General features: G+C 36.5%; 2 protein-coding genes across 2 annotated transcripts; one reads left to right on the top strand and one right to left on the bottom strand.

Annotated features, from left to right (window-relative positions):
• The first annotated feature begins 42 nt into the window (after positions 1–42).
• On the top strand, positions 43–16,225 carry fbxl13 (F-box and leucine-rich repeat protein 13). The gene is made up of 21 exons (XM_052123159.1): positions 43–156; positions 406–509; positions 2,468–2,555; positions 2,633–2,700; positions 2,828–2,982; positions 6,830–6,939; positions 7,062–7,160; positions 7,314–7,409; positions 7,495–7,630; positions 12,043–12,095; positions 12,174–12,274; positions 12,378–12,507; positions 12,683–12,781; positions 12,921–13,041; positions 13,161–13,323; positions 13,610–13,729; positions 14,166–14,292; positions 14,383–14,466; positions 14,576–14,710; positions 15,561–15,724; positions 15,917–16,225. The coding sequence occupies exons 1-21, from the start codon at positions 79–81 to the stop codon at positions 15,981–15,983; spliced, it is 2,298 nt and encodes a 765-aa protein (XP_051979119.1). The 5' UTR covers positions 43–78; the 3' UTR covers positions 15,984–16,225.
• A 79-nt stretch (positions 16,226–16,304) lies between these two features.
• Positions 16,305–19,845, bottom strand: fam185a (family with sequence similarity 185 member A). Its single transcript, XM_052123160.1, has 8 exons — positions 19,285–19,845; positions 19,015–19,124; positions 18,518–18,610; positions 18,289–18,427; positions 18,107–18,148; positions 17,165–17,260; positions 16,933–17,067; positions 16,305–16,736 (listed from the first exon to the last, which is right to left on the bottom strand). Exons 1-8 carry the CDS (start codon positions 19,700–19,702, stop codon positions 16,618–16,620), a joined length of 1,152 nt encoding a protein of 383 aa, XP_051979120.1. The 5' UTR covers positions 19,703–19,845; the 3' UTR covers positions 16,305–16,617.
• Positions 19,846–20,887: the final 1,042 nt, after the last annotated feature.

The raw sequence follows: 20,887 nt of genomic DNA, 5'->3' as shown, positions 1-20,887 counted from the left end.
AAAGGCGTGTCAGAGATCGATTTTGTATTGACTGACTGCAGTGCTTTAAAACAACCATTTCATTAAACCATCGCTGCCATGATGACTTCTTTACAAGATGCAGATCCAATCTTAAGAGACTACATGATTAAACATTCACTTCCTCAGATTTACAAGGTGTTTAGCTTATAATGTATGAATTAGTCAAGTCTTTTGACAACATTGGGCAGCCGTGAAACTGAATACAAATGAGTTATTTATCATCTATTGACATAAAAACTGTGATGTTTTCAGGTTTATGTTAACAAACTGACATTTCAGAAATGTATTAAAGGTGCTTATGATAATAATAAGATCATATTAATTTAGGGTGATTTCAACGAAGATATATTTTTCTGCTTATTTATTTATTTGGTTTTCAAACAGGCTTTACTTGCTGGGTTATGTGTCTCATGCCCTGAAGATCCTCTGCACTTTATAGAGGAGAAGATTCGAGCAATTCTGGAGGATCAAGATTTTGAGATTTACTGGTATTTAAGTCTTTGTATATTTTTTTTGACATATATAAATGGTTCCTCATGTAAACCCATTTTTATAGGATTCTACAGACGTTTTAATGGAATATTCAGCATTTGTGTTACAATGTTGATTATCACAAAAATTCATTTAAATTTGTCTCCTTTTCTTTGAAGACAAAAATCTGGGTAAGATTGAGGTATTTACAATGTAAGAAAATTGGGCCAAACCTTGAATGTTAAAATACTCCAAGGGCGTAGTTAAAAGGTACTCTTTAAAATGATGTGAAAGTTGATTCAGTCTCCCACACTTTTTCAAGCTAAACCCATACTGAGTCCAAATGCTGGATTTGTATACAGTATTATTTGCATTTAATTGATTGAGCAACCATCCAGCCAATCACAGGAGAGTTTCATGAGCCAAAACAACCCTTACATAATATGCATCAGTCAGACAGTCTAATCAACGCATCTCTGTTCATTACTACACAGTTGCTTTCAACAATGCTCATTTATCCATGTTTTTTATCGGCATTGGTGTTGATCTAAATGAATGATCTAATCTAGAGATGAGGAATACACAAATGAGAGTTAATTATCGGCTGCACTAAAGTATTACAATTTTCTTTTCATTGATTCAGTGACTAAATAATTTCACACAAGACACTCATTTGTCACCACCTACAGGCATCACCAGAAATGGTCACTGAATCATTAAATGGATCTGAATGAATTTTGGCAAACGTAGTTGAAACACTCCAGCCACTTGGATACATTTAAATCCCATAATGCACAAGCACAGAGTAAAACATAAAATTGTGCACATGCATTTATTCAGGACCAGCTTGTGCTCAGTCTTTTATTGTCATGTGTGAAACAGAAGCAAGTGCTTCACAAGATGCCCTTTATTTTTGCAGCTAATTTAGCTAAATTCTGCAATTTATTTGCAATGCTTGAATGTTTAAAATACTATATATATAATAAGTATATTATACTTATATAATAATATAATACTTATATCATACTTACATACATTGCTTGGTAGTAACAGATTACATGTAATCTGTATTATGTAATCAGATTTCAAAATCAATTTCTAAAATATTTGTAATCGGACTACAGTTTTTGTAGATTACATGATTACATATTAACAAGTGGCAGTAAATTGTTAAAAATGTAGTGATCATCCTAATCATTCCCTTTATTTGTTTATTATGTGATTGTTTTATATTGATTTTGTTTGTAATATTGCTAGTGTTTTATGCACTTAACTTCTTGATGAACTTGATGTCTAATTGTTTTGAATTGGTCATGCACTGTCATTGCTGTTAGATTTAATGTTTATTTCATTCATGTAATGTTTAATGCACTTTTTAAAATGTCTTAAGGAGCTCTTGTGCAGGGTCTTTTTGTTTGTAATAATTAATTGAATACATTTTCTTTCTCTTTTATGTTAAAATTATTATCTTACTCAAATGCATGTGACATATAATAGAATTTGGTTAAAAGATATTCAAAAGTAATTAGATTAGATTACCCCAAAATATAATCTAAGAGATTACTTTACTGATTGATTTTTTTTGTCATGTAATCTGTAATCAGTACATGTACAAAGTAATCCACCCAGCACTGTTTTTATATTATAATATTATAATACAATATATCATATAAAATTGCAGCTACTTATTGTGAGAAGCTTGTGGAAGGAAACCCAAAAGGTTTGACCCAAGTTAAACAATTTAAAGGCAATGCAACCAAATACTAACAAAGTGTATGTAAACTTCTTACCCACTGGAAATGCAATGAAAGAAATAAAAGCTGAAATAAATCATTCTCTTTACTATTATTCTGACATTTCACATTTATAAAATAAAGTAGTGATCCTAACTGACCTAAGACAGGGAATCTTTCTATGATTAAATGTCAGGAATTGTGAAAATCTATAAAATGTTATTTGATTCTGATTTTTACAGGCACACATTCATTGACAAAGACAAACAAGTCTCGTCATTGGCAGGAGGTCTTGTGTGTGATATTTTTGGACATCAAGAAGACTGCCTGGTAAACCATTCTGTTTATATTCTTTATTCTGAGTGGATTCATTAATTTCTCATTTATGTGTTTTCCCTCTCTCACAGTGTCTCTCACATATGTTGGAGAAAGCATACTCCTGTTATCGAAATAACCTGACCAAAAAGTATTTCACGTGAGTGTCAAAATAATTGGATGTTATATCTTCAAAAAAGTCACAAAAAGAAGTCTGTAGCTTTGGATACTGAAACTCTGGGCCTGTATGTCAACTACATTAATGTCTGACTGTAATCCTGTTAAAGGGGTTGGAAGAGTTATATTTTGAACAAGAAAATGAAGGATACCAGTCTCCTAGAGAGTATTGAAGAGGCTGAGCTGTATCACACACAGAGAGGGATAAGAGTGACTTTCATCAAGTGGACTGTGTGGGTTCGGATTCGCAAACAGAGGCAGAATGGTACTCATATATATATATATATATATATATATATATATATATATATATATATATATATACACACCGATCACCCACAACATTAAAACCACCTCCCTAATATTGTGTTGGTCCCCCTCGTGCCGACAAAACGGCGCCAACCCGCTTCATAGAATAGCATTCTGAGATGCTATTCTTCTCACCATAATTGTACAGAGCGGTTATCGTAGTTAGCGTAGACATTATCAGTTTGAGTCTGGCCATTATATATAACAGTCTGGCCATTCTCTGTTGACCTCTTTCATCAACAAGACATTTCCATCTGCAGAACTGCCACTTACTGGATGTTTTTTTTTTTAACAAAGTATATCAGCAGTAACAGAAATCCTCAAACTGGCACATAGGGCACCTGGGCATCTGGGACCTACACAATATTAGGCAGGTGGTTTCAAATGTTGTGGCTGATTGGTGTATGTATGTATATATTAATTATTGTTGGTTTTGTATATACACCAATCAGCCACAACTTTAAAACCACCTGCCTAATATTGTGTAGGTCACACTCGTGCCGCCAAAACAGTGTCAATGATATATATATATATATATATATATCATATATATATCTGTCAATTTAACGCGTTAATTCAGTGCGATTTACTTTTATAAAAAATAAGCGGTAAAAAAATTTATGCAATTAATCGCAGTGCCCCGGACCGTAATAAGGAAGATTCCTGAGAAATGCAAGCTTGTAGTACAACCTGTTTACTCCAGAGAGCATTAAGTGAAACTTCAGCTGTATGGGCAATGTGCAGTTTATACAGTGAACAAAACAACAGCAGGCAGCACAACACAAACATACATTACGTTCCTGCATTCAAAACACTTGATGGAGCGCAAATTCGAACTAAGGGATCTCAAGATGTGTTCTAAGAATTAAACTATATTTAACTTGATACAGTGACCTAAAAATTTTATGTTTATGACGCAACGCACCCGAGACGCTACACAAGCATGTCTGACACAGGTGTACATTGACGGGTCCTTAAACAAGCCCTCATAATAAATCTCGAACGGATTGACAAATTCACTTGCGAAATGGATTGCTGTGAACTGTATGCCAATGATTGGCTTATGATCAATAATATGGTGGTACACATATATATATATATATATATATATATATATATATATATATATATATATATATATATATATATATATATATTTACTTATTTATTTTAGTTCTGTCAATCGATTACAATTTTTAATCAAATTAATTACACGGTGTCCTGATTAATCGCATATACAAATATTTACTGAGAAAGCCCCTCATATAACAATAATTCAATATATAACGATGAAATAATTATACATGGTTATCTTCAAATATAAAAAAATTATATTATATACTGTGTGAATGTCACATATTCCCTGTTGTCTTTTGTTTTTGTGCTTTTATGTTGAAATTCTTGTTTAGTTCCTCTTTCCTGTTAGATTTTGTAGTCCTTTGTAGTTTCATTTTATGATTAACCGCTGAAGGAGGAGTCTCTGGGGGAGTGGGCGGAGCCACGGGAGGAACAGTCTCTGGGGGAGCGGGCGGAGCTGCGGGAGGAGCAATCTCTGGGGGAGCGGGCAGAGCCGTGGAAAGTGGAATACTCTGGGGGCGGAGCCGTGGAAGACTCTGAGGGCAGAGCCTCCCAGGCCTCCTGACCATCTCTCGGCCCTGCGGCAACCTCCCAGGCCTCCTGAACCTCTCTCGGCCCTGCGGCCACCTCCCAGGTTGCCTGTCCCTGTCCTACAGCTACCTCCCAGGCCGCCTGACACAGTCCCTTTCCTACGGCCACCTCCCAGACCTCCTGACCCGGTCCCCACCTTGAGGTCATCTCCTTGGTCTCCTGGCCGTCCCCCGGATCTGCTCTGGTCTCCTGGCCATCTGCCTGATCAGCTCTGGTCTCTTGGCCATCCACCTGATCTGGTCTCCAGGCCGTCCGCCTGATCTGCTCTGGTCTCCTAGGTCTCCTGGCCATCCGCCTGATCTGCTCCCTGACCTTGCCTTGTTCCTCTGCTCCCCTTGTGCCCCTTGAACTGCCTGCATGCCCCTTGTGCCCCCCTGAACCACATGTTTTCCCCTACACTCCATGGACAATTTTCTTTTTCTTTTTTTTAAAGTTTTTTTGGAGCGTCTGGAATCCGCTCCTTAAGGGGGCTGTCACATATTCCCTGTTGTCTTTTGTTTGTGCTTTTATGTATCTTGTTTAGTTCCTTTTAGTTTTTGTAGTCCTTTTGTAGTTTAATTTTATGATTGGTTTTCCCCTGATTGTTTCCACAGGTGTTCCTTGTTCCCTTGTATATTTAAGCCCTTGTTTCCCCCAGTTAGTTTGTCAGTTCTCACATGTGTTGTCATGCTCTGTGCCTGGTTTCCTGCTTTTTTGGTATATGCTGAGTTACCTTGTTCATCTTTTGTTTTATTAAAGCTGCACTTAGATCCCATTCTTTGCCTGCCTCATCACAATATATATAAAATAAAAAATATTCAGATTCTTACATTCTTGTAGCAGAAGAGTTAATCATTAATAAGACAATACAAAAAGCGGCTTTAGAATACAATGTATTGTTTACTACCATACTATTGACAATAAGTCAATCATTGGCATACAGTTCACAGCAATCCATTTTGCAAGTGAATTTGTCAATCAGTTAGAGATTTATTACAAGGGCTTGTTTAAGGACCTGTCAATGTAAACCTGCATCAGACATTCTTGTGTAGCATCTCGGGTGCATTGCATCATAAACATACAATTTTAGGTCACTGTGTCAAGTTAAATATAGTTTAATACTTAGAACACATCTTGAGATCTCTTAGTTGAATTTGCGCTCCAAGTGTTTTGAACGCAAGAACGTAATACATGTTCGTGTTATGCTGTCTGCTGAAGGGTTGTTTTGTTCACTGTATAAACTGCGGGTTGCCCATAAAGCTGAGGTTTCACTTAATGCCCTCTGGAGTAAACTGGTGGTACTACAAGCTTGCATTTCTCAGGAATCTTCCTTATTACGGTCTGGGGGCACTGCGATTAATTGCGTAAATTTTTTAATGCGTTATTTTTAATCAAATTAATTGCACTGAATTAACACATTAAATTGACAGCCCTAATATATTATAATTTTTTAAATATTTAAAGATAACTATGTATAATTATATTTCATCGTTATATATAGAATGTTTTTTATATGAGGGGCTTGTTAATTAATATGCGATTAATTGCAATTAATGAATCGGGACACCATGTAATTAATTCGATTAAAAATGTTCATCGATTGACAGCCCTAATAAATATATATATACATACACACACACACACACACACACACACACACACACACACACACACACACACACACACACACACACACACACACACACACACACACACACACATGTTGGTGCAGCTATCCTTATGAGGACTCTCCATAGACATAATGATTTTTATTCTGTACAAACTATAGATTCTATACCCTAACCCTAACCCTACCCCTAAACCTAACCCTCACAAAAAACTTTCTGCATTTTTACATTTTCAATAAAACATTGTTTAGTATGATTTTTAAGCGATTTGAATTATGGGGACAATAGAAATGTCCTCATAAACCACATTTATAGCATAATACCCTTGTAATTACTAATTTGTAACCTAAAAATTTTTTCTCATAAACCACATAAACAAGCCCACACACACACACACACACACACACACACACATACATATATATATATGGGGTTGCATTTAATTCAAAGTAGGTATATTTAGAGGCTTTACTGAACTTGCTGTCTGTTAAATATGTAACACATTAAAGCATCATCTATTTTGACCAGATGCTGTGAGGAAACTGCAGAGAGTTCAGGATTCTGCCCAGTGCAGAAACACCTTCACAGCTTGGCGTCACATTGTGCGGGACACTAAACGAACAAGGGCGTACTTTAGGGTATTTTTCAAATAAAACGTGTTAAAATCAGTCAATCACAGTGCAGATATATTAGTACATTCATCAGGCTTTTTTTATTTTTTTAACAATAATGTTGTTTGTGTGTATGTTTGCCTATATAGAACCTAGATAGACATATGCAAGAAAATCAGAACTCAGACATACCACAGGGCCATGGACAGGACAGACTATCACTGCTGCCTAGCAAGCTATCTCTTAAGGTATATTTGATGTTACCATTCAATCATTGTCAACAATGTAATTAGTTGTGCTTGCTAAGTCATTTCATTTGAATAAAAAATGGAAATATGCATATCTTGATAACAGCAGCATTTTTGAGAGCAGTGATTTTAATAAATTGTTGTTTGGCACAGATCTTCCAAAGTTTAGGTGTGGGTGACCTCCTGAAATGTGCTCAGGTGTGTCGTTCATGGAAAGCGATCACTCAGATCAGCTCACTGTGGACAAAGGTCAATGCAGCTCTCTTAAACACTCTTAGAATTTAGCTGCTGTGTAGCCAGTATAACATTTGAGATGCTGTATTTCCTATCACAGATCAATCTGTCCCCTGAGAGCAGCTGGATCACAGATAAGACTGTGGGAAGAATACTACAGGCACATCGTGTCTTTGTGACATCGATTAACTTGTGCACTTGCACCATGGTGGAAGGGTCAAGTTTGAGATGCATAAGTACATTTTCTCTGATCAGACTTCAAATTGCATATATTTACCATGTAATCAAAAATATTAAGATGCATTTAACAGGGGGCCTGCATAGCTCAGCAAGTAAAGACACTGACTACCACACCTGAAGGGCAAGTTCAATCCAGTGACTCCAATAAGGCTTCCTAAGCAACCAGTTGGCCCGGTTGCTAGGGTGGGTAGTCACATTGGGTTAACCTCCTCGTGGTTGCTATAATGCGGTTCTCGCTCTTGGTGGGGCGCATGATGAGTTGTGCGCATAGGTGGGTAGAGTAGGCAAAAACTGTCCTCAAGTAAAAGTACAATTACTTCAAAAACATAATTACTCAAGTAGAAGTAAAAGTACAAACATAAATAATTACTTGAGTAAGAGTAAGAAAGTATCCAATTAAAAGAGTACTCAAGTAGTGAGTAACTCGTTACTTTCACAAATTACATAATAGACGTTAACTCCCCTATATTCCATTACATAATACACATTGAACATGTACTACAGAATTATTATTATTATTATTACGTAATGGAAATTCGGTCATCATTCACCATCATGTTGTTCCAAACCTGTATGATTTTCTTTCTGTATGATTTTCCATGCAACACAATAAGGAGATAATAGACAGGATGTTTGCCTGAGTCATTATTTACTTTCTGTGAATGTTTTTTATTTATATATATATTTTGAAAGTGAATGGTGACAGAGCCTGTCAGTCCCTAACAATCTGTCTAATATGTTTTGTGTTACACATAATACAAAGCCTCACACTGGTTTGGAACAACATGAGGGTAGAGAAATGATGACAGTCAATAAGTAGAGAGGTTTGGAAAAATGTATAATTATTACAGTGAAAATGTGAAAATGTCCCACAAGGACATTATATATAATGCTGAAATATAATGCCTTCTTTTGCTATTTCTTAGCTTTTAAAGTCCTGTGTGGAATTTTATTACAGTGTAGTTACAGTTTTCAGTGTCGTACATATTTAGATCTTTAGTTCTGTACAGCAGTACTGCCGCTCTCTAAATGCAGAGCATGCAGCCTACGTAGGGCACCAACCCTGATCATGGAACACTCGCTGTGTCTATATAGTGCACTATTTCGAGTTTTCGCTATTTTGTAGGAGTGTTTGAATTCTGAGTGAGCCACTCGTTCCCTACTTTTGTTCACTCATTCTTACCCACAATGCACTCTAATTTCAAGTGTACATTTCAAGTACACTCAATGACGATTAATTTCCCACAATCCACCATGGGGAAGACGTATGAGCTGGAAGTTTACTGCTTCCTTCACTCCTGCAATGTTTTATTTCATGCTGAATGTAGTAAAATACTTTTTGACAAATCATTACTGGATTAAAATAACATAATAACATATAGAGAGACAAAACATACAGATACATTTTAAAATGTACTCTTTATTTGATCAAATGTGTTTACTCTTTATATTAACACACAGTATATATTAAAAATGACCAAAAGGTTGAAGATATATTGTATTAATATATTATTTAATAAGAATAACAAATAAGGCCCAAGTATTTTAAAATGTCATATATGACGTTTCTGCACCAGCCCCAGAGCTCCGACACTCTCGACCGAATTCTCTCATTTCGTACACTTACTGCCTGAAGTAGCTGCGATAGTTTCCAGTACCCCCGCAAGGGCACGGAGTAAATGCATAAATACTGCTTATGACTTGTGCGACAAAGTACACAGATATATTTCTGCACTGATTTAAAAATGTACACTTAAAAACTTATGTCATAAGAGCCCAGTTACAGAATCACCCTGAAAATGTCCATGTCATTACACAGCACGTTAGAATTAGAGACAAAAGTTACCTCAGCGTGCTGCCTGAAGTTGGAGCTCTGACTTTAATCTTGAAATATCAGCTTGTCTTGGTGTTAAATGAAGGCAGTGCTTGAGGAACCTATTCTTTATAGCGTGCGTGGAGGCTTCACGCCATCCACCGCGGCATCCACGCACAACTCACCACCCACCCCACCGAGAGCGAACCACATTACACAAAGTTTACAAGGAGGTTACCCCATGTGACTCTACCCTCCCTAGCAACCGGGCCAATTTGGTTGCTTAGGAAACCCGGCTGGAGTCACTCAGCACACCCTGGGATTCGAACTATCACCAAACATTATTTAATACCTCAGGTCTTTAGCGACTTTGCACATACAGTATATCTATCACAAATGGATCTACAAAATGCCCAGATGGTAATTATAAAATAATAGAATAGAATATATTGTGATTATTTTTATGTTTTATTTTTCATATATCAAAGAGACGATGAAACAACAGAACAGGATTCATTATTTCCAAACTGAAATTTCATGAGACGCAACTGGCTGTCAAACACATAATGAGCTACACATAACACATAAGCTACACATACAGTTTTTGTTTGGTCAGACACTTTTTGAGTCTAAATAGATGCACAACTTACAGTAATTTAAGTAGTACACAGAAATGACAGTATTCATATCATACTGTTCATGTATTACACTTGCTATAGTTTACTTTAATGTTACTTCTTGGTCAATCAGAAAATCAAATGTATATCAAGCCAATCACTGAAACAACAGCACCACCTTGAGTAACAATTAGCATGCAGGGTTGGGGAGTAATGGAATACATGTAACAGGATTAAGTATTTAAATTACAAAAAAAAAGTAACTGTATTCCACTACAGTTACAATTTAAATAATTGGTAATTAGAATACAGTTACATTCAAAAATTATTTTGATTACTGAAGCGATTATTTAGCATTTTATTGTCATTTGTTTATTTCATATTTAGTCCTTTCAGATGGAAAATATTTATACATATAAATGATGTGATCCAAAGTGCATTTGAACAGCTGTGAAATATTTTCTTTTGATGTGTTACATTCATACGAGCAAACAGAGAATTAAGTTTGAAGTAAGTGTGGAGCACAAGAAAGAGAAATAAACCTTGTGTAAATTGTCAGCTTTACGCTGTTAAAATGCTATTTCTAGACATTTTACATGCACATGTTACAAGACACAATCATATTTTTATCAAGAACATTCACGTTGGATCATAATTATTTTTTTCTAGTAAGACCCTTTTTAAATCCTTAAAACAAGATCAATTTGATGAATCTTTTTTCCCCCTTTTTCTCCCAATTTGGAATATTTGCCTTTGTGCTTTTAAGTGCTCGTGGTCGCGTAGTGATTCGCCTCAATCCGGGTGGCAGAGGATGAATCCCAGCTACCTCCATGTCTGAGATAGTCAATCCGCCTATTTTGTTACATGGCTCGCGTTGCCACGGAGACATAGCACTTGTGGAGGCTTCATGTTATTCTCCGCGGCATCCACACTCAACTCACCACGCTCCACACCGAGAGTAAGAACCACATTATAGCAACCACGAGGAGGTTACCCCATGTGACTCTACCCTCCCTAGCAACCAGGCCAATTGCTTAGGAGACCTGTCTGGAGTCACTCATCACGCCTTGGGATTCAAACTAGCGAACTCCTGGGGTAGTAGCCAGCGTCTTTTACCACTGATCTACCCAGACCAATTTGATTAATCTTGTTTTAGAAACAACACTGCATAAGATATTTAGGTTTTTCAGAGAATGTATTTTTAACATATGTATTTTGTCTTACTGTACTGGCAGAGTTTTTATAGTCAAAACAAGTGAAAATATCTACCAGTGCTGAAGAAGTAATCCAAAGTATTTAGAATATGTTACTGACCTACGTTACTGACCTAACAAGTGAAAATATCTACCAGTGCTGAAGAAGTAATCCAAAGTATTTAGAATACGTTACTGAAAGTATTTGAACGGAATATGTTACAAATATATATTAGCATGTATATGTATAATTTAACATTGTTGCACAGAAAATCATCATGATATAGTAGTAATTTGTATGTATAGTATATAGTAAAAAAAAAAAAAAAAAATGATATACTGTTATAGTAAAATTGTATAGATGTGAAATAATAATAAAAATATGATTTAGGAATTTAAAGAAAAATGGACACTGTTACATATCTCGGGTATTTAATGACCCTATACACTTATGCTAATAAAGCAGTTATACAAAAAAAATATCAATTTAGATATTTTGCGTTTTTTTGGTTAAACAATTCAGAAGAGAAAGGTTGAGGAATACTACATGGGTGTATCTTTAGTATACCTCCAAAAAATGGATACCATGACCCAGTATGTACCCTGAGGTACAGGGGGTGGAATGAGGTCCCGGGTCATTAAAGACCCGAGGTATGCATTAAAGGGCTAATCTGAGTTTTTTAATTTTGCTTGATTGAATTGAATTTAAGAAAGAATTTAATTGATGATTAATTAATTGTATTAAGGACGTGACTGACACTCATCTTGCGTGTGTTTTTTCAAAGGTCAATGCAAAAATCTACAAGAACTCAATCTCAGTGAATGCCCAAATGTGAATGTAAGTGGATTACTAACCCTAATATGTTCTGCTACCTGTAATGATCATTTTAATGATGCTTTCTTTGAAAACACTCAGGATGAAATTATGAGGGGGATTTTAGAGGTCTGCCACTCTATCATTCATCTTAATTTGGCCTACACCCATATAACCAATGACACCATGAGAGTCCTTTCAAGGTAAAAGGCAGCATTTGTATTCTATTTTCACTGTTAAATAAATGTATGTGTTTCTTACAAAAATATACTTCATACTGTGCACTCGTTTTGTCTGAACATGAAGGTGCTGCCTGACACTGCGGTTTCTGAGTATTGCATACTGCATGGACTTCTCTGATAAAGGTCTGCAGTATCTGACCACAGGAAAAGGCTGCCACAGAATTAGTCATTTAGACCTCTCTGGCTGTTCTCAGGTTAGTTAAGTGCTGACATGTACGGGGTCCAAACAACCAGGGTATTTACATTGTACCATGTCCAAAAAAACCGGGTAGTACCATGGAACTCAATTAAATATATCTCAAAGAACTGATTAAGCAAAGTGTAAATGTTTTAAATATGAGTATATCATTTTCTATTTCTATACTATAGATATCTGTGCAAGGATTTGCGTATGTTGCTGAGGCTTGCAGTTCACTTCAAAAGATTGTGTTAGATGACCTGCCCACCCTAACTGATGCCTGTATGCAGGTACAATATGTGCACTAAATATTCCAACATTACATCTATTGGAAGTTTGGTTAGAACAATGTCAACATACTGTAATTGATTTTCATTGTTAATTACAGATTCATGTTTTTTTTTATTTTCGTTTGCTTTCTTTTGAAAGGCATTAGCGCCTAAATGTCATATGCTGACTACGATTTCCCTATTGGACTCGCCATATATATCTGATGTGGCTTTCAAAGCTATTACAGAGGTGACCAGCCTCACCAAGTTCCAAGTAGAAGGTTAGCATTCAGTAACATACAGTAAGCATTACCCTAATGCTGTGTTATGTATTTTATTAAGAAAAAATGTAAATATGAAAAACTGTGTTATGCATTGAGTGAGTGCATTATGGTTTCAGGTAACAACCGAATGACAGACAGCAGCTGGGTTGCCCTGTGCCGAAGCTCTCTGAATCTCAATGAAGTTCGCGCGTCTGACTGCTCTTGCATGACTGACGTCAGCATGAAGTCTTTAGGAAGTCTATCAAAGCTGTGCAAACTAGACATATCAGGCTGTATCAAGTAAGATAAGTCATTGCAAGTTCTTTTTGAATTTTATTCTAATGGAAAGTTATAGAAAATGTACAAACACAGGGCCAGAACCACTATAAATGTTTAGAAGTAATCTACCAAGATATTAGGATTGTTGGCTGATCAAGGGGTTTGTCAATGTCTTAGAGTTTTAAATAAAAGGATGTGTATTTAGTTACATCCTTAACATGCATATCAAATATATCTGATGCTTAAGTTGAAGCTATCTGAAATGTTTGCATTGCATTTATGTGTGGTGCTTTTGTGCCTGATCTAGGGTGTCTGATACAGGAATCCGCTACATCTCAGATGGATCAAGTGCCGGTGAATTACGAGAGCTCGATCTTTCCTATTGCCCCAGAGTGACTGACCTGTCCCTCAGGAGAATAGCTCTTAAGTAATAATTCTTTATTTGCTTTTACTTACACTTTTGAAAAATCCAAGAAAGGTTGTGACATAGTATGGATCATGAGGTTGTGCACAAACATGTAGACTCAATGCCAACTTGAGTGCATGCTGTCATTAAAGCAAAAGGTGGCTTAACAAATACTGGGTGATAAAACGCTCTCAATATTTATTTTCCACATTTAGCCCATGTTCTAGGGCTACTGCTAGGTCATCTAGATCAGGGGAGCTCATTACATTGATCAAACTGAATTTTTAATGTAAATTTTTACTCAAATTGTTATGCTGATATTACATCATTTGTAATTAAATATTTGGCATAAAATTAGAGAAATCCAAGATGGAGGTATTTTCACTGCTGGTTTCAGACTATATGTTTCTATTATTATTATTATTATTATTAATTGAAATGTTTAATTCATTTCCAGATTTACCAATCTGACCCACTTGAGAGTGTGTTTCTGTGAGAATCTCTCTGATAACGGGTTTGAGAGTCTGGGCAACTGTGCTTCTCTCGTCTCTCTGGACATCACTGGATGCAAAATCCAGGACCAGGTAATACCTTGCTTATACCCTATATTGAATTCTGTTTCATTAACAGCTTCAGTTGATATTTTATCGCATTAAAAAAAGTCTCTTTCACAGGGACTAGCAGCCCTGGGAGCCAACCAGAGTCTTAGAAAACTGACTGCATCTGAGTGTGTTTCCATAACAGATCATGGAATAAAGGTTTGATGTGCTTTTACACCATTCTAAATTCAATAAAAAATGTATATGACATGATGTCTGAGATCTTTGGTTTTGAAAATGTTTGTGTGACATTTTGGTCTCTGTGCAGATGTTCTGCAGACAATCTCGTCATTTGGAGCTTTTGGATGTGTGTCACTGTGTGTGTCTGTCTGATCAGGCAATCGAAGTCCTTTCCATCTTCTGCAGAAACATTACCACAGTCAGACTGGCTGGATGCCCTAAAGCAAGTCTAACACTCATTTTTGACATTTTGTATTTACTTTTGCTATTTTTTATTTAACCCCCCCAATCAATAAAGATAATGATTGATGTTCAATAATGATTAAATAATTATATTTCAATAATTATACAAATATTATAAATATATATATATATATATATTTTAAATGCAATTATAATAAAATGCATTAAAATACAAACAGTGGCTTCAGAAGGCAATATACTGTTTATTTCCATATTTAACAATCTGTTCGTCAATCTGTTTGAGATAGATTATAAGGGAAGTTGAGTTGAGTATAAACTTGAGTTGCTCCGATGGTAGGAATATTTCATATTACAGTTCAGGGACATGATTAATTGCATCACTTTTTATGTGATATTTTTTATATAATTAATCATTCTGAATTAACAAGTCAAATCAATAGCCCTACGAAAATACATGTAATAAAAAACATTTATTGTTGTACAGCTGGAATATGGAATCTGATTGGTCAAACAGAGATTTCTGTGTTATAATTTATTGCTGTTCCAGGCAACCAAATTCCTACATTGCTGTGGTAGTGTCATATCTCTCAGATTACTCTGTGGTCTGATTCCTTCTCATATAATATAATACAGTCACTTTCGTCTTATATCAAATTTGTGTTGAAATTATTTTATGTCCATTTATTTCTTTAAGTAGCTGTGTAATAAGTAGCATAATGGACAGTCATTCATATAGCAACATAAACCCTTTCAGGGCGATACAAGGCTTCTCTGATTTGTTTCTGGGTTCTGATCACCCTTTAAGGTTTATTTGTAAATAATCACTGGCTAACTGTACATCCGTTACTCACTATCCTATGTTACACCAGATGACAGATACATCGGTGAAGTATATAACAAGGGTTGGCCACTTCCTGAAAGAGCTGGACGTCAGTGGATGTTTCCTCCTGACTGACTGCACCCCTTCATTTCTACTGCGCAGCTGTCCACAGCTGCGTTCCATCCGCATGCTCAACTGCAAGAACATCACCAAGTAAAGCTTCTTGGAGTCTGCCATCCTTTCCAATCTACTTACTACTAATTCCTGATTATTCATGAAAGCAGTACAAACAAAAAAAAAGATATATAGTGCATATTGCTGCACAGATTGACTTAGTTTCTCTGCGCATCTTCTAGTTAATCAAGAGGTTTATTGAAGATTATTTGTTTCTCTTTCTCATATCAGAGAGGCCGCTCTGAAGTTGCAGTGCCGTGTCCAACACTGGAGACACAGTAACGACAATCTGGATTAATTACTATGACTCAACAGGATTCTGGGCCAACCATATATTGAAGCTCCTTGGGGCCAACAGGAGAATGACGGAGAGGATGAAGAAGCAACCAACAAGATTAATCAAGACTTGCTGCACTGTAGAAAGCTCTAAAATTTGATACTGAATATCTTTTAGATATTATAATTTATTAAAATAATTTATTTTGATGAAAAACCTTTTCTCAAAGGCATGTTGCATTATCACACATCTTTAGGAAACAAAATATTGAAAATTAATAGTCAGACTACAAGGATGTCTTTTAAATACATTTTATTATGCCTCATTGCCTGAAACATTAATAGTATTTATTATGTGGTTATTGCTTGGGTATATATAATTGGTGCGTATTAAACCATTCAACTCCCTTGTTTTGACAAATCATTTACAATCTTTATTCTTTGTTTCCACCACAGATATACCAACTGATTTTATACAAGATGCATTCACCAACTTTAATTTTGTAAAGTGTGAAGTGTCATGTAATTCTAGTCGATTTGAAGCTCCTGCCCATTTTTGGAGCTTGACCATAGTTATATCCTTCTCCAGAATGAGAGTGAATCTCCACTAGAGGGCAATAGTTGGCAGTGAGGAGTTATCAGTTCTCTAGCTGGAATTAGCTCTCTGCTCCAAGTCTTAGGGTCTCAAACCAGCTCTGGGCTCTCAGACTGATGGTACCGTTTTCAGCAGTGGCTTTGATCCACCGTTCTTCATATGTGCCACCATTTAAATGAGCTGCATGTTCAAAACAATTAATCAATACTCTTAAAATAGTGCATATTAGTATCTTAATGTGGTTTAAAGAACAGTCATAGATACAATTTTCATCTCTGTGTTCCAGAGTAAAAACTAGACAATTGATTTAACCAAATTCCTTCATTGGGCAAGTAGTCAAGTGCAGGCAGTAACAAGTTAAATTGGTTTTACTCACCAGTGACTGTTGTCTTCCTGTCAGATGAAGTACGTTCTTTCTCTTGACATGCAATCTCTGAGCTAATGTTCACAGAGGATCCACACAACTGCACTGCCGTTTTCATAGTGGAAGGCACACGCACATTTATAGTTCCTACACAATGACCACGAATTAAATGATTTGGAGTTCAATATTAGTGTAATCCAAATGTTCTTTGCAATGGATACTGTAGACAGATGATAAATAGAACCTTGTTGAGTATGAAGTTCTGCTGTCCCATCTTGACCTACATAGGCATCAATATTTCCAGCTGCAGTAAAAACTTTCAGGGCTCCACTTGAGCTGTCTATGAAACAGAGGAATTTTACACAATTCATAATCCTACTTTTATTTAAAAACTTGGGTGTACTCACACTAGGCGATATGTAATGTGCCCAAGCATATTTGACCCCCAACGTCCAGTTCGCTTGACTAGTGTGATGGCACTGTCCCGTGCCTGGGCAAGGTACGCTGAACCATACCTTGGCCCGCTTTAAGAGGTGGGCTCGGGCAAAGTTCAGTTGGCTCAGGCACGGTACGAATAGTGTGATCGCTAACCTTGGCCGAGCATGAAACTCGAAACATGACATCAAAGATGCGACTATTCCATTTAACAATCATGCCGGCAAAAGGATCACTTTGGTCTACGGAAGAGGTGTAGTGTTTACTGGACATTTGGGCCGACGGGAGTATACAGGAACAACTGGATACAACACACAAGAACTCCGAGATATATGGTAAAATGTGCGACTATCTTAGTGCTTGTGGATACCAGAGAACCATTGAGCAATGTCGTGACAAGCTGAAAAACTGCGGGTTAAAGGTAAATCTGAGAGCTCATCAGACAAAAAGGATAAATTCCAGTGGTAAGATGCTGTCGACAATTAAGCATACGAGAGGGCCGAGTGTCACCGTGCCCCAAACGACTCCAAGTAAGCCACAAAGTAACGTTAGAATGATGGACTCCACTGTTCCTTCCTGTTTACTTCAAAACAAAAAGTTGCATCTTAATGACTTAAGCATGCTCAGGCCCAGAACGTTAAGTGTAATGTGAGTGCAGGGCAGTGGGGGAGTGGGGACAATCATGCTTGGGCACGGTACAAGGCAACCGGGCCTATTGTAAGTACGCCCTGAAGTCCAACTGGTCACTTACCAATAATAATGTTTCCTGTTTCACTCCGTACAAAGGCTTCCCCTGTAAAACAGCGACAAAACAACAGAAACTGCATGTAAAGTGTCAACATAAGCTGGTTTTACATATGTCCTTTGCAGCAGACTACTTTTAAGTGGTAATTTTGTAAAACATTTATGATGAGCCATTATTGTCCCTTTCACCATGTACATGGCCAATCTGGATGTTCCCAGAGGAAGTGGACACAGTGGTGGATTCAGCATAAATGGCCTTCACTTTCAGATGCCCATGTTCTGTAGACAGATTCATGGTGGTTCCCTGAATTTTCTTAATGTTGACATTCTGGAGGACAGAAAAAAAATATGTTTTAAGTCATACGATCATTGCAATGTCACAATGTTTTGTAAATTATATAGATAATAAACTCTTTACACTGTCTGCAGATGTGCTGATATCTACATTCCCATGTATAGTCCGAAGTCCTGTAACATTTCCACCATTGGAATGAACCTGAACCTCATGACACTATACAAAATCACAAGAAATAAACATGACATCAATCAGATCCTCAAAACTGATAAACAAATTCCAATTGAAAGGGTTCATTCCTATGGCCTACTCCCTTCGAAGGACCGATCTCTTGATGTAGGCACACTAAAGGGAGCATGAAAGTACTGTATGAATGTACCCAGTCAGGTAAGTTCATGTTGAGTCAACAGTCTTTTAAAAGAGCTCTTCGTGAAAAAAGCCCAACATTTTTTAAACTAATTGGCGTCCCCTTCCCGCAGTGCCCTTCAAGGGCTCAAAACTGCCGTTTAGAAAATGCCCAAAGCTTTGTTTAGGCATATATGAAATATGGACCACAGGTGATAATAGAAATATGCATTTGGGCCTATCTCTCTCATCAGGTAGTGTACATGTATTCGTACCTTCACAGACTTCAGAACACAGTGTCCTTTCTCTGTGTGCACGTGGCAGAGGTCACTCTCCATGTTCTGGATCTTCACATTGCCTTTGTCTGTAGTCTTGATGTGGAGATCTGGAGGGATTGACAGGGACTGAAAGGATGCACATTTATGCACACAAGTGTATTTCAAAACAAATCCAGTCAAATAAATCTAGCACCTTCATCTGGTAAAGTCTTTTCTTATTAATTGTTCACTTTACAGGCATGAATGAAAGTCTTGATCCTTCCTTACCACATTTAATAGGTGCTGTCAGTTCAACAGAAACGTAGCTATCAACATCATCGGCCAAAATCTTCAGTTCATTGCTTTGGTCATCATAGTGAACATGAATTCTGTCCAGATTAAGAGCCTGATTCGCATCTGTCGTCTGTAATGTGATAAATACCCGATCCGCTTCAGGGAAGGCATGCGGATCCAATGATTCTATGGATATATTACAGCCTAAATGGCATTTGACCTTAGTGAAAGGACTAACTAATAAATCTAATTGCTTTGTAGGTTTATTTAAGTCCCTCGTAACAGAAGGAGCACCTGAAAATGCTCGGAGAGCCTGACAGATCGAAGCCCTGGTAAGGTGTCTGGAATATCTTTGAAGTGACCCCATCCAAACACCGTGACATAACCGGTGTGTTAAAGCACACGTAAACATTACTTAATCTAAACCCTTGTGCGCAAAGACTAGAATAAATTAATACGCATTAGTAAACAACGCTAAATACAACCGAGAAGCGCTGTGTGCACAAATGTTTATATCACGAGGTCACAACTGTGGCGCGCGCAGAAATGACAGCAAACCGAATCATGGAATTATGGGTAATGAAGTCCATCGAGATACTGTCAGTGTAGTTGAAGTCAACTAGATTGTCAGTGGCTGCACCGTCACACCTGTTCGTCCAAGAAGGGCTATATATTAAAGTAATAAATGTATAACGAGACATTAAATAAAAATATGATATAATAGGTTAATTTGACCCAGGACAGTCATTATAACATCAAAAGATTTTAGAAATGCCTTTCTCTTTTGATTATTAATTATTCGATGTGCATTTATCTAACACGAAATGTATATAATCTGGTTATCTTTTTAACAGTTGTACAGTATGTTCATGAATGTAAAATTTTGCTGTCAATATATAGACAGCAATAATACTGTAGCTAATCTCTACAGACTTATTTTTGTTTTCATAATAGCATTTAACTGATAGTTTAACATTTTAAAATTAAAACCAGAGTAAATCACATTAATGTGGCAAGTTTATAGAATTGGTTTGATCGTTAGGCTACTTTTCTTGGCAACCTAATTTTTTATTGAATATTGATGAAGCAACAACATTTGTGTGAAAATAAATAATAACAGAAGGTTGTTTTGATCCAAATTCATTTTACCCACACAGGGAATTTATAGCGATGTTGTGTAAATAGGGGTGATAGTTATAGAGTAGAATTTGTCAACTAATGCAAATAGATTTGGGACAGCAAAATGTTTTTTGATTAACAACTTAAGACAATGCTCATTCAATATAACCACTTTATAACAGAGTGCACCGTTTCCTGTTCATTTCAATCACATTTGACATTTCATTACATCTCAAGTATTATACAAACAAATGAATCTCCATTGTGAATGGATAAGTCAATGTGAGCCCATAATTCATCATAACAAATCAATCAAGCAACACACTCTCACGGTGAAATTGTTTTAATTCCTACGACTTTAACTACAGCCAATGACATCGCTGGTCATCGTTTTCATCTAATATGCCCATAATTACTTGCTTCTGTCTCAAACAACAGCTTCCTATCATGTTTACACACTCTAATGTTTGGTTAAATT

Source organism: Xyrauchen texanus, chromosome 49 (assembly GCF_025860055.1).
Source record: "Xyrauchen texanus isolate HMW12.3.18 chromosome 49, RBS_HiC_50CHRs, whole genome shotgun sequence".
NCBI classification, from domain to species: domain Eukaryota; kingdom Metazoa; phylum Chordata; class Actinopteri; order Cypriniformes; family Catostomidae; genus Xyrauchen; species Xyrauchen texanus.
This window is presented reverse-complemented; position numbering and strand designations above follow the sequence as displayed.

Bases quoted from the DNA above. Each gene is read 5' to 3' on its own strand.
- fam185a (XM_052123160.1), bottom strand. From the start codon at position 19,702: ATGTTTACGTGTGCTTTAACACACCGGTTATGTCACGGTGTTTGGATG. The intron at 17,068-17,164 runs GTTCTATTTATC...GTCATTGTGTAG, and splicing joins AGAACTTCATACTCAACAAG to GAACTATAAATGTGCGTGTG. The intron at 16,737-16,932 runs GTGAGTAAAACC...TTGAACATGCAG, and splicing joins CAGGAAGACAACAGTCACTG to CTCATTTAAATGGTGGCACA.
- fbxl13 (XM_052123159.1), top strand. From the start codon at position 79: ATGATGACTTCTTTACAAGATGCAGATCCAATCTTAAGAGACTACATG. The intron at 12,096-12,173 runs GTAAGTGGATTA...GAAAACACTCAG, and splicing joins GTGAATGCCCAAATGTGAAT to GATGAAATTATGAGGGGGAT. The intron at 12,508-12,682 runs GTTAGTTAAGTG...TCTATACTATAG, and splicing joins ACCTCTCTGGCTGTTCTCAG to ATATCTGTGCAAGGATTTGC.